Here is a 14364-nt window from a genome sequence, read left to right as displayed (position 1 = left end):
GAGAAACAATCCACATCTTACATTTATTAAAACAAGTTATATAGTCTTAACTATTAATGAATACATTTAAGAAGGCTCCAGTGACATTTGTTTATAAAAGTCATATTTTTAAACCTTTACCTAACCCCATAATTTTAGTTTATGTTCCAAATAATAGAAACTATGTTCTCACTAGAAAATGTATAGAGCTCAATTAAAACCATTCTTCCAGCCTAAACATGAGTTAAAATAAAGTAACATCATACTCAGACTTTCAAAGAATCTTTGGCTTTTTATTTCTTTAAGAATCATGTCAATTTGTTTCAATAAAGAAGAATCTCCTTATTTAACTGTCCACGTTCATTTTAAGCAGAATTACATATAATTGTATGATACATGATCCAAAAAGCAAAAAAAATTTCTGCTACTGAATTTTTCACTTATTCTATCAATTAAAATATATATACTTGAAATAGATACTTTTCAAGGGGAAGATGAGTTACAGCATTATTAGATACATGAAAATGGCTAAAAGGTTTACATCAAAAGAATTAAATATTTATATGATTTCTGGGTCACCAGGAATGAAATTTCACTCTTACAGATTTGAAGTGAATTTCCAAATAAGATCTTTTATGCAAGTTCTAACAGTGACTGAGCTTCAAGATATTAAAATCTATATTAAATCCATACATTGCAAGCAATTAAAAAATCTTAAATAAAAATATTCTTAAAGTAATCATAAATGATAACTCTAATCCCTATGGTGTTATCTTCTACCAAATAAAATTTTAATTTTTTAATTAAACTTTATCATTAAATTACTTCTGTAGCAGTATCTAAAAGTACAAGTATCACAAGTGTCACCCATAAGCCAAAAACATTAATAAGAACTAAAACTACAGCCAAACCACTTTCCAGACAAAATACTTACCCAATCATTGCTGTCTCTTTAACTTCAGCCTCTGTGCCATTTATAACTGAGTCCTGATTTTTGTCATCTTCCCTGTCAGTGACATCACTTGAAAAGCCCAACAAAGCTCGCACTCGTTTGGATTTCACATCTAGAATAGTATCTGTGTAACCCACCTCCTGTAGATACCTGTGTGTGAAGAGGATCTTTACAATTCAGTCATATTGGAATCAGTATTCTATTACTGAATATGTAAATAAAAACATTTCTTTAAATTCATATGCCTGCATAAGTCTTAACAGTACAGTACTATGCTAGTAAGACTTGCTAATAAATAATCTTCCAGCTGCAGATGGAGCTGTCTCTTGCAGTACCAGCCTCTATGGTCACTGAGAAAAATCAAAGAACTATACAATACACCATTCATTTATCATAAGAAGAAGCTATTCCTTAATATACCTAATAGCACATTCTTTCTTCTAGGCAGGGTTGGAGTAAACTCACTCTCAGATTCTACTGAATTACTATTTTATAATAGTAACTATAATAAACAATAGTCTTTTTACACTTCTGATATTAAACTATCATTGGATAAATTGAAATCTAGAGAGAAAGTTTCTAGCATATATCTCCATGACATACAAAGTTTCTAGCATATATGGTTTCCTCCATGACATAAAAAAGACAGTATATTCCAAAGTCACTTCCACAGAAGGGAAGCTTCTATCCTGACGACAACTCTAAAATAAAAATAGACCACAACTCAACTGTGGGATGTGAGAGGAGTGGGTGCACAGGGGTGTGTGTGCTGCAGAGAGGCAGCAGCATAGAAAACAGAGAATAGGCTTTGTATGGAGAGTTACACCTGGGTTCAAAGCCCATTTCTTCCACCTTCTTCCTGTGTAACATTAATTCTCTTGAACCTTAGTTTTCCTTCTCCTAAAAGAGACACACCTAGAACAGTGTCTGGCATATAGAAGGCACTCAGTATCTATTAACAACAAAGATGACCAAAAAAGATGAAAAGTGGTAGTGGCGAGAACATGAAAAAGGCAAATGCCACTAATAATGTCATTAATAAACATGATAGACAAATGTCTACCATTAACTTATAAGCATTAACTTAGAGGTAAGTATCAAGTCTATGAGATGAAAGAGAAAACAAAGATCAAAAAGTTAACCAGTCTGATCTAAGATCACTTTATTTTAAGATCTGGTATTAAGAGTTATTATAGCTCAAAGAGATACCTCACAAAGACATGTGACCAAAATGGAATAAATGTATCCTATCAAGTCAAGGTACTCATTTTTCAATCCTATCCAGTACCTATAGAAAATTTTTGATTAAAATTTGGATAGTAAATTTCAAACGTTCCTGATTTTAATCAGTTGGTTCTTGCAAACAAACACAAAGGTATTATGCTTTTCTATTTTTAACAAATAATACTTGATACATAACTCACTTTGGCAGCAAAATCACATTATATATAACTGTTTCCAAAACTGCTCATTCCATAGATAAGTTGGCTTTACTAAATAGTTACTTCCTTATTCATCAATAAAATGTCACCTTTGAGAGGCAGATTACGAGTCTTTTAAAAAATATTTCTTGAGGGCTTCCCTGGCGGCGCAGTGGTTGAGAATCTGCCTGCCAATGCAGGGGACACGGGTTCGAGCCCTGGTCTGGGAAGATCCCACATGCCGCAGAGCAACTAGGCCCGTGAGCCACAACTACTGAGCCTGCGCGTCTGGAGCCTGTGCTCCGCAACAAGAGAGGCCGCGATAGTGAGAGGCCCGTGCACCGCGATGAAGAGTGGCCCCCGCTTGCCGCAACTGGAGAAAGCCCTCGCACAGAAACGAAGACCCAACACAGTCAAAAATAAATTAATTAATTAAAAAATTTTTTCTTGGATTGCTCACTATGATAACCACTTGTCATTAAAAAAAACCAAAAAAACAAAATAAGCACTTTAAGAATTTATTTATTTATAAAAGGAAAATGCATAAATCACATTTAAGACCAAAGTGAAAACCCATTTATTAAATAGTAATGAAGTCTCTGGAGACTGAATTCAGCTGGAGACGGAACTCACTGGAGACTGGAGCTCATGAGGGCCTTTGGGATGACTGTGGTTCAAGTTTACAAAATTTTATTATATGGTTCACTGCTGTACTTACTATGAGGAAAGTAGAGTAAAGTTGCAAAAAAAAAATCTAGTAACTTTGAAAAACTGAGACCAGAGGAGTGACTGGTTCAAGACGGCAGAGTAGAAGGACGTGCGCTCACTCCCTCTTGCAAGAGCACCGGAATCCCAACTAACTGCTGAACAGTCATCAAGAGGAAGACACTGGAACTCACCAAAAAAGATACCCCACATCCAAAGACAAAGGAGAAGCCGCAGTGAGACAGCAGGAGGGGCGCGATCACAATAAAATCAAATCCCACAACCGCTGGGTGGATGACTCACAAACTGGAGAACAATTATACCACAGAAGTCCACCCACTGGAGTGAACGTTCTGAGCCCCACGTCAGGCTTCCCAACCTGGGGGTCCAGCAACAGGAGGAGGAATTCCCAGAGAATCAGACTTTAAAGGCTAGCGGGATTTGATTGCAGGACTTCGACAGGACTGGGGGAAACAGAGACTCCACTCTTGGAGGGCACACACAAAGTAGTGTGCGTGTCAGTACCCAGGGGGAAGGAGCAGTGACCCCACAGATGACGGAACCAGACCTGCCTGATAGTGTTGGAGGGTCTGCTGCAGAGGCAGGGTGCGGCTGTGGCTCACCGTGCGGACAAGGACACTGGCAGCTAAAGATTTGGGAAGTACTCCTTGGCATGAGACCTCCAGAGTCCACCTTTAGCCCCACCAAACAGCAGGTTTGGCAGGCTCCAGTGCTGCGTCACCTCAGGCCAAATAACCAACAGGGAGGGAATGCAGCCCCACCCAACAGCAAACAAGGAGGTTAAAGTTTTACTGAATTGTTCCCACCAGAGCAAACCCAGCTCTACCCACCACCAGTCCCTCCCATCAGGAAGCCTGCACAAGCCTCTTAGATAGCCTCATCCACCAGAGGGCAGACAGCAGAAGCAAGAAGAACCACAATCCTGCAGCCTGTGGAACGAAAACCACATTCACAGAAAGACAGACAAAATGAAAAGGCAGAGGGCTATGTACCCGATGCAGGGACAAGACACAACCCCATGAAAAACAATTAAATGAAGTGGAGATAGGCAACCTTCCAGAAAAAGAATTCAGAATAATGATAGTGAAGATGATCCAGGACCTCAGAAAAAGAATGGAGGCACAGATCGAGAAGATGCAAGAAATGTTTAACAAAGATCTAGAAGAATTAAAGAACAAACAAACAGAGATGAACAACACAATAACTGAAATGAAAACTACACTAGAAGGAATCAACAGCAGAATAACTGAGGCAGAAGAACGGACAAGTGACCTGGAAGACAGAATGGTAGAATTCACTGCCGCAGAACAGAGTAAAGAAAAAGAATGAAAAGAAATGAAGACAGCCTAAGAGACCTCTGGGACAACATTAAATGCACCAACATTCGCACTATAAGGGCCCCAGAAGGAGAAGAGAGAGACAAAGGACTCAAGAAAATATCTGAAGAGATTACAGTCAAAAACTTCCCTAATATGGGAAAGGAAATAGCCACCCAAGTCCAGGAAGTGCAGAGAGCCCCAGGCAGGATAAACCCAAGGAGAAACATGCCAAGACACATAGTAATCAAACTGACAAAAATTAAAGACAAAGAAAAATTGTTAAAAGCAACAAGAGAAAAATGACAAATAACATACAAGGGAACTCCCATAAGGTTAACAGCTGATTTCTCAGCAGAAATTCTATAGGCCAGAAGGGAGTGGCATGATATACTTAAAGTGATGAAAGGGAAGAACCTACAACCAAGATTACTCTACCCAGCAAGGATCTCATTCAGATTCAACGGAGAAATCAAAAGCTTTACAGACAAGCAAAAGCTAAGAGAATTCACCACCACCAAACCACCTCTACAACAAATGCTAAAGGAACTTCTCTAAGTGGGAAACACAAGAGAAGAAAAGGACCTACAAAACCAAACCCAAAACAATTAAGAAAATGGTAACAGGAACATACATATCGATAATTACCTTAAATATGAATGGATTAAATGCTCCAACCAAAAGACACAGGCTTGCTGAATGGATACAAAAACAAGACCCATATATATGCTGTCTACAAGAGACCCACTTCAGACCTAGGGACACATACAGACTGAAAGTGAAGGGATGGAAAACGATATTCCATGCAAATGGAAATCAAAAGAAAGCTGGAGTAGCAATACTCATATCAGATAAAATAGACTTTAAAATAAAGAATGTTACAAGAGACAAGGAAGGACACTACATAATGGTCAAGGGTTCAATCCAAGAAGAAGATATAACAATTATAAATATATATGCACCCAACATAGGAGCACCTCATTACATAAGGCAAATCTAACTGCTATAAAAGAGGAAATCGACAGTAACACAATAATAGTGGGGGACTTTAACACCTCACTTACACCAATGGACAGATCATCCAGACAGAAAATTAATAAGGAAACACAAGCTTTAAATGACACAATAGACCAGACAGATTTAATTGATATTTATAGGACATTCCATCCAAAAACAGCAGATTACACTTTCTTCTCAAGTGCACATGGAACATTCTCCAGGATAGATCACATCTTGGGTCACAAATCAAGCCTTGGTAAATTTAAGAAAATTGAAATCATATCAAGCATCTTTTCTGACCACAACGCTATGAGATTAGAAATAAGTTACAGGGAAAAAAACGTAAAAAATACAAACACAGGGAGGTCAAACAATACGTTACTAAATAACCAAGAGATCACTGGATAAATCAAAGAGGAAATCAAAAAATACCTAGAGACAAATGACAACGAAAACACAATGATCCAAAAACCTATGGGATGCAGCAAAAGCAGTTCTAAGGGGGAAGTTAATAGCGATACAATCCTACTTCCAGAAACAAGAAAAATCTCAAATAAACAATCTAACCTTACACCTAAAGGAACTAGAGACAGAAGAACAAATAAAACCCAAAGTTAGTAGAAGGAAAGAGGTCATAAAGATCAGAGCGGAAATAAATGAAATAGAAACAAAGAAAACAATAGCAAAGATCAATAAAACTAAAAGCTGGTTATTTGAGAAGATAAACAAAATTGATAAACCTTTAGCCAGACTCATCAAGAAAAAGAGGGAGAGGACTCAAATCAATAAAATTAGAAATGAAAAAGGAGAAGTTACAATGGACACCGCAGAAATACGAAGCATCCTAAGAGACTACTACAAGCAACTCTATGCCAATAAAATAGACAACCTGCAAGAAATGGACAAATTCTTAGAAAGGTATAACCTTCCAAGACTGAAACAGGAAGAAATAGAAAATATGAACAGACCAATCAGAAGTAATCAAATTGAAACTGTGATTAAAAATCTTCCAACAAACAAAAGCCCAGGACCAGATGGCTTCACAGGTGAATTCTATCAAACATTTAGAGAAGAGCTAACACCCATCCTTCTCAAACTCTTCCAAAAAACTGCAGAGGAAGGAACACTCCCAAACACATTCTACAAGGCCATCATCACCCTGATACCAAAACCAGACAAAGATACTACAAAAAAAGAAAATTACAAACCAGTATCACTGATGAATATAGATGCAAAAATCCTCAACAAAATACTAGCAAACAGAATCCAACAACACATTAAAAGGATCATACACCATGATCAAGTGGGATTTACCCCAGGGATGCAAGGAGTCTTCAATATACGCAAATCAATGTGATACACCATATTAACAAATTGAAGAATAAAAACCAGATGATTATCTCAATAGATGCAGAAAAAGCTTTTGACAAAATTCAACACTCGTTTATGATAAAAATTCTCCACAAAGTTGGCACAGAGGGAACCTACCTCAACATAATAAAGGTCATATATGACAAACCCACAGCAAACATCATTCTCAATGGTGAAAAACTGAAAGCATTTCCTCTAAGATCAGGAACAAGACAAGGATGTCCACTCTCGCCACTATTATTCAACATAGTCCTAACCACGGCAATCAGAGAAGAAAAAGAAATAAAAGGAATACAAATTGGAAAAGAAGAAGTAAAATTGTCACTGTTTGCAGATGACATGATACAATACATACAGAATCCTAAAGATGCCACCAGAAAACTACTAGAGCTAATCAATGAATGTGGTAAAGCTGCAGGATACAAAATTAATGCACAGAAATTTCCTGCATTCCTATACACTAACAACGAAAGATCAGAAAGAGAAATTAAGGAAACAATCTCATTCACCACCGCAACAAAAAGAATAAAATAACTAGGAATAAACCTACCTAAGGAGACAAAAGACCTGTATGCAGAAAACTATAAGACACTGATGAAAGAAATCAAAGATGACACAAACAGATGGAGAGATATACCATGTTCTTGGATTGGAAGAATCAATATTGTGAAAATGACTATACTACCCAAAGCAATCTACAGATTCAATGCAATCCCTATCAAACTACCAATGGCATTTTTCACAGAACTAGAACAAAAAATCTAAAATTTGTATGGAGACACAAAAGACCTCAAATAGCCAAAGCAATCTGGAGGGAAAAAAACGGAGCTGGAGGAATCAGACTCCCTGACTTCAGACTATACTACAAAGCTACAGTAACCAAGAAAGTATGGTACTGGCACAAAAACAGAAATATAGATCAATGGAACAGGATAGAAAGCCCAGAGATAAACCCACACACCTATGGTCAAGTAATCTATGACAAAGGAGGCAAGGATATACAATGGAGAAAAGACAGTCTCTTCAATAAGTGGTGTTGGGAAAACTGGACAGCTACATGTAAAAGAATGAAATTAGAACACTCCCTAACACCATACACAAAAATAAACTCAAAATGGATTAAAGACCTAAATGTAAGGCCAGACACTATCAAATTCTTAGAGGAAAACATAGGCAGAACACTCTATGACATAAATCACAGCAAGATCCTTTTTGACCCACCTCCTAGAGAAATGGAAATAAAAACAAAAATAAACAAATGGGACCTAATGAAACTTAAAAGCTTTTGCACAGCAAAGGAAACTATAAACAAGATGAAAAGACAACCCTCAGAATGGGAGAAAATATTTGCTAACAAATCAACAAAGGATTAATCTCCAAAATATATAAACAGCCCATGCAGCTCAACATTATAAAAACAAACAACCCAATCCAAAAATGGGCAGAAGACCTAAATAGACATTTCTCCAAAGAAGACATACAGATGGCCAAGAGGCACATGAAAAGCTGCTCAACATCACTAATCATTAGAGAAATGCAAATCAAAACTACAATGAGGTATCACCTCACACTGGTTAGAATGGGCATCATCAGAAAATCTACAAACAGCAAATGCTGCTGAGGGTGTGGAAAAAAGGGAACCCTCTTGCACTGTTGGTGGGAATGTAAACTGATACAGCCACTATGGAGAAAAATATGGAGATTCCTTAAAAAACTAAAAATAGAATCACCATATGACCCAGCAATCCCACTACTGGGCATACACCCAGAGAAAACCATAATTCAAAAAGAAACATGCACCCCAGTGTTCACTGCAGCACTATTTACAATAGCCAGGTCATGGAAGCAACCTAAGTGCCCACTGACAGACGAACAGTTAAAGAAGATGTGGTACATACATACAATGGAATATTACTCAGCCATAAAAAGGAATGAAATTGACTCATTTGTAGAGACGCGGATGGACCTAGAGGCTGTCATACAGAGTGAAGTTAAGTCAGAAAGAGAAAAACAGTATCATATATTAACACATATATGTGGATTCTCGAAAAATGGTACAGATGAACCAGTTTGCAAGGCAGAAATAGAGACACAGATGTAGAGAACAAACGTACAGACACCAAGGGGGGAAAGTGTCGGGGGGGATGAATTGGGATATTGGGATTGACATATATACACTAATATGTATAAAATAGATAACTAATAAGAACCTGCTGTGTAAAAAATAAATAAATAAAATAAAATTTAAAACATAAATAAATAAATAGTAATGAAGTCTCATTTCCTTCTCACTTTGAGGAGATAAAAAATAGATGTAAGGAGACACTGTAATATTCTCTTCCCATCATCAAAAGAAATGGCTGGCATGCAATCTGCTCTGGAAACCACAGGTTTAGACTATTCACAAGCAACCCCAAAAGTTTAAACCAGGTAGCAAATTTCATTTTATACTGAGGCACAAATCAAAATACCAATTTCAAATGTGATATGCAAGGGTCAGGCACTGAGCTGGTGAGTGGGTCTAGCCCACTGCCTGACATCTGAACCTCAACCTAGCTTTGATCCCTCTTTATACTCTCAAGTTCACATTTTATAGGAGAAACTATATGTTAGCATAAAATTTACAAACTTGGGAAATCCAAGAAGTTCTTCCATCTATTTAAAATAAAGTTTAAAAACATAACACAAAAATTACATGATTAGACTTATATTAAAACATATGTATATTCATGTATAAAAGGTACAAGGAAAAGAGTAACTTTAAGGGTATAGAATTCTTTAAACTATAAATTTAAGCATATATAAATTAGAAGCTTTAAGCTGTACACTTCCTGATAAAGCTAAAATTATGGAGAGAGAACTTATTCTTGATAATTCTTACTAATATTTAATGAAAAAATAAATTCCTCCATAGGGGAAAAAGTATTTAATATGAAAAAGGAACGGTAATTCAAAGAAGCTTTTTCACAGCAGATACTTTCAAGAGATACTTACTGTCTGAGTAGTTGTCGACCTTGTTTCCACATTAACTGGCTGTTTTGTTGTGGCTGCACCTCTGTTTCATTACCTTCATCTGGAAAACATTAAATCATAAAAAAACTGACGTTATATATACATTAGAGGGTATCTCAATTCATTAAAAATGTCCAATAAAAATTTATAAGATTAAGAACACTACACTGTAAGGTATGTTTTAGGACAATGGAAATTCTGTTTTTAAGTTTAATTTCCATAACAAAACTCTAATATAAATTCATTATGGCTACCAGATTTCCCTGAGAGTTTCAGAACTAAAATAAAGACTTTCCCCCAATTTTTAGGTAACCTGAGAATTTTCCTTCAGGGCAACTCAAGTCACACAAGAGTCAAAAGTATTACGAAGCACCACATGAGAATTAGAACAAAATGCCCAGGAACGATGGTTCAAAAAAAAAAAAAAAGCCCATCTGGTAAAGAGTAGATAGATAAGAAATAATCCCTGCTCTGCATCTGGCGACGCTCCACACCCGGCCCAGCTTCCTTCAAAATGTCTACCGTTCATGAAATTCTCTGCAAGCTCAGCTTGGAGGGCGATCACTCCACACCTCCAAGTGCATACGGGTCCGTCAAGGCGTACACCAACTTTGATGCTGAGCGGGATGCTCTGAACACTGAAAGGGCCATCAAGACTACGGGTGTGGGTGAGGTCACCATCAACATTTTGACCAACCGCAGCAATGAACAGAGACAGGATATTGCCTTCGCCTACCAGAGGAGGACCAAAAAGGAACTTGCATCAGCACGAAGCCAGCCTTGTCCGGCCACCTGGAGACAGTGATTTTGGGCCTACTGAAAACACTTGCTCAGTATGACGCTTCCGAGCTGAAAGCCTCCATGGAGGGGCTGGGGACCAATGAGGACTCCCTCATTGAGTTCATCTGCTCAAGGACCAACCAGGAGCTGCAGGGAATCAACAGAGTCGACAAGGAAATGTACAAGACCGATCTGGAGAAGGATATCATTTCCGACACATCTGGTGACTTCCACAAGCTGATGGTTGCCCTATCGAAGGGTCGAAGAGCAAAGGATGGCTCTGTCGTTGATTATGAACTGATTGACCAAGATGCCCGGGATCTCTGTGATGCTGGCATGAAGAGGAGAGGAACTGATGTTCCCAAGCGGATCAGCATCATGACCGAGCGGAGTGTGTGCCGCCTCCAGAAAGTATTTGAAAGGTACAAGAGCTACAGCCCTTACGACATGCTGGAGAGCATCAAGAAGGAGGTCAGAGGAGACCTGGAAAATGCTTTCCTGAACCGAGTCCAGTGCATTCAGAATAAGCCCCTGTATTTTGCTGACAGACTGTACGACTCCATGAAGGGCAAGGGCACTCGTGATAAGGTCCTGATTAGAATCATGATCTCCCACAGTGAAGTGGACATGTTGAAAATTAGATCTGAATTCAAGAAAAAGTATGGCAAGTCCCTGTACTACTACATTCAGCAAGACACCAAGGGTGACTACCAGAAAGCACTGCTGTACCTGTGTGGTGGGGATGACTGAAGCCCACAGTGGCCCGAGGGTCCAGGACGGCTGCTCTGCACTCCCAGCTAACAGTTCTACACAGTCAGCTTGTGGCTAACAGCCCCCTTGTGCCCATCCCTGGGAGGATGATGTTAGCACTGCCCACCCCACTTGCTCCATCCTTAGTTTAGTTGCCTAAGCATTACGTGGCTTTCCGGTCTAGTTTCTCTTTACAGTCAAAGAAATGAACATTCCAAGGAGCTGGAAGTGAAATCTATGATGTGAAACACTTTGCCTTCTGAGTAATGTGTCATAAACATGAATAAACTGCATTTTTACTTTAGGAACAAGTAAAAAAATAAAATAAAAGAAATAATCCCAAGCCAAATCTATTTCCTTCACTAGTTATTAAATGAAAACCTCAAGCATTCTTTCTTTAAGACATTCTTTAGAGGAAAACCTCCTAGGCCCTGTAAAGCTTCAATTCATCATCTGATAGAAGCTGAATCTTTCAAAAAGATGATAAGGGACTTCCCTGGTGGTGCAGTGGTTAAGAATCCGCCTGCCAATGCAGGGGACATGGGTTCGAGCCCTGGTCCGGGAAGATCTCACATGCCGCGGAGCAACTAAGCCCGTGCGCCACAACTACTGAGCCTGCGCCCTAGAGCCCGCAAGCCACAGCTACTGAGCCCACGTGCCACAACTACTGAAGCCCGCGCACCTAGAGCCCGTGCTCCGCAACAAGAGAAGCCACGACAATGAGAAGCCCACACACCGAAACGACTAGCCCCCGCTTGCCACAACTAGAGAAAGCCTGCGCGCAGCAACGAAGACCCAATGCAGCCAAAAATAAAAAATAATAAATAAATAAATATGCCTAAATCCTTTCTACACCATCCTCAGATACACTCAACTGCCTTTGCCTACTTTGGTAGCTAGTGATGTTACCAAGGAGTGGTACATCCATTCAATGGAATACTACTCAACAAGAACAAGGAATGAACTACTGACACACACCAACATATAAGAATCTCAAATGCATTATGCTAAACGGGAGACCCTAGATTCAAAAGGCTACATTCTGTATGATTCTGGAATTGATATGATTTTCTCAAAAAGGCAAAACTGTAGGAACAGAAAACATATTAGTGGTTGCCACGGGATTAGAGTAGGGAAGGAGGGGTTAACTACAAAGGGTATTAGTAACAAGACTGTATGTGTTTATGAAAACACCAAAAAGGTGAATTTCACTGTATGTAAATTATACCTTAATAAAAAATAAATTAAGCCAAATCAAATAAGAATGCACCCTCTTTTTAAAAAGTGTATTCTTATACTGAGATAAAATCCGACTCCCTGGGTGATCATTTTGTAATATATTAAAATATCAAACCACTATGTTGTATACCTGAAACTAATATAATATTGCAAGTCAATTATACTTCAATGAAAGAAAAAGAGAAAAAGAAAAAGAAAGCAAGGACTCAGCCCTGACTCAGTTCACCCAGCTATATGACAAAAACAGCAAGGCTATGACTGCTGCTTATTATATTATTCCACTGGATCACGACTAGGCTCCAGATGATTGCAAGGAAGCAAACGAAACCACATGGAAATATAACCAGTCACAACACTTACTAAGAATGAAGACATTCAAAGACCTATAGAGCTTGAGGAGTCCTTATCTCCTTGGTAATGGATTTGAGGAAAACTGCTTACCCTAATTCTTTTATTAGATTAGTGTATGAATTAATGATCTAAGATTACATCTGCAATCACAGATTTAACCACACAAATATAAAACAGGCTCTTTACTCAACATTGCCAAAATCTATTTTCCACTGATTTAGAGAAATAATCAGTGGTATAGACTTCTGTAAGAGCAACAAGTTTCAATGCCTGCAAAGTAATTATAAAGACAGAAATCCTGATTCTGGATAAATTTCTCCGAAGTAAATTTTCCTTTCTCTATTTAAAAAAAAAAAAATCTGACTCTCTGGGTCACATGTGAACTTGTTTTTCCCCACACTTCTTATCCAGGCTAAACACTTAGTTCTCTCAATGGTTAATAAGTATTCATCAACTATCAGATTCATTCTTACCTTATCAAGATCAAAAAGTGACATTATACAAAAGTGAGGATTTTACAGTGGGTAAGAACTGAATTTCTTGGTAATGTTAAAAGTATCTGACTGTCACTTCCAGTCAAGTTGGAGTAACAGGGACCCAATTTACCCTCCTGCTTGAAGCAACTATAAATCAAAATGGTTAAGACATTGGACATCAGGCAACAGAGGGCAGCAATCCCTGAGAAAAGGGAACCAAACAGGTGAGCCCTATGATTGTTCCAGCTTACTGCCTTGATAGAGTTTCCCGATCACAGCATAGGGAGGGAGAACAAAAATAATATCTGAAGAAACAGGGGCTGAAAAGTTCCAAATTTCATGAAAACTATAAACCCATAGATCCAAGAAACCCAACAAATCCCAAGCACGAGAAACACTGGGGGGGGGTGGGGGGGGGTGGAACTACACCAAAGCACATCATAATAAAATTGCTTAAAACCAATGATAGAGAGATAAATCTTAAAAGCAGCCAGAGAAAAAGGTCACTCATATACAGAGGAATAAAGATAAGAATGACAGAAGATATCTCATCAGAAACAATGCAGGCAGCAAAATAAAGACTTTTTCAGACACACAAAAGCTCAAAGAATTCATTATCAGCAACCCGTATTACAAAATATGTTAAAGAAAGTTCTTAAGACAGAAGGAAAATGATACCAGAAAATATGGATGCACACAAAGGAATGATGAGCACTGGAAATATATGCTTTTTATGTTATTTAAATCTCTTTGAAAGAGAACTGACTGTTGAAACAAAAATAATAATGTAGTGTATGGTTTATATATATACAGAGAAGTAAAATATATGAAAACAATTGCACAAAGACAGAAAGGAGAGATGGAAGTACACTGTTAGGAGGTTCTCATACTACACATGAAGCGGTATATTAGCACTTAAAGACAGAACTCCAATAACTTAAAAACATATACTATAAATCCTAAAGCAACCAATAAAATAAGAGTTGTAGCTA

The 14364-nt window shown here is 38.1% G+C and overlaps 1 protein-coding gene and 1 pseudogene across 5 annotated transcripts in view; one reads left to right on the top strand and one right to left on the bottom strand.

The window, feature by feature from the left end:
- STRN (striatin) overlaps positions 1 to 14364 on the bottom strand; it is a 116089-nt gene that overhangs the window by 52048 nt on the left and 49677 nt on the right. For all 4 annotated transcript variants that reach the window (XM_082427696.1, XM_082427698.1, XM_082427699.1 and 1 more), the window contains 2 exons: positions 9759 to 9837; positions 914 to 1081 (listed from right to left, as the gene is read on the bottom strand). In XM_082427696.1, coding sequence (XP_082283822.1) covers positions 914 to 1081; positions 9759 to 9837 — 247 coding nt within the window. The remainder of the gene's footprint in view (positions 1 to 913; positions 1082 to 9758; positions 9838 to 14364) is intronic.
- On the top strand, positions 10252 to 11456 carry LOC309644242 (annexin A2 pseudogene; annotated as a pseudogene). The gene has a single exon. The product of its transcript is annotated as an annexin A2 pseudogene (transcript).

This window comes from Balaenoptera physalus, assembly GCF_965194825.1.
Source record: "Balaenoptera physalus genome assembly, chromosome: 15".
NCBI classification, from domain to species: Eukaryota; Metazoa; Chordata; class Mammalia; order Artiodactyla; family Balaenopteridae; genus Balaenoptera; species Balaenoptera physalus.
The sequence above is the reverse complement of the archived record's forward strand: the minus strand, read 5'-3'. Positions and strand labels throughout refer to the sequence as shown.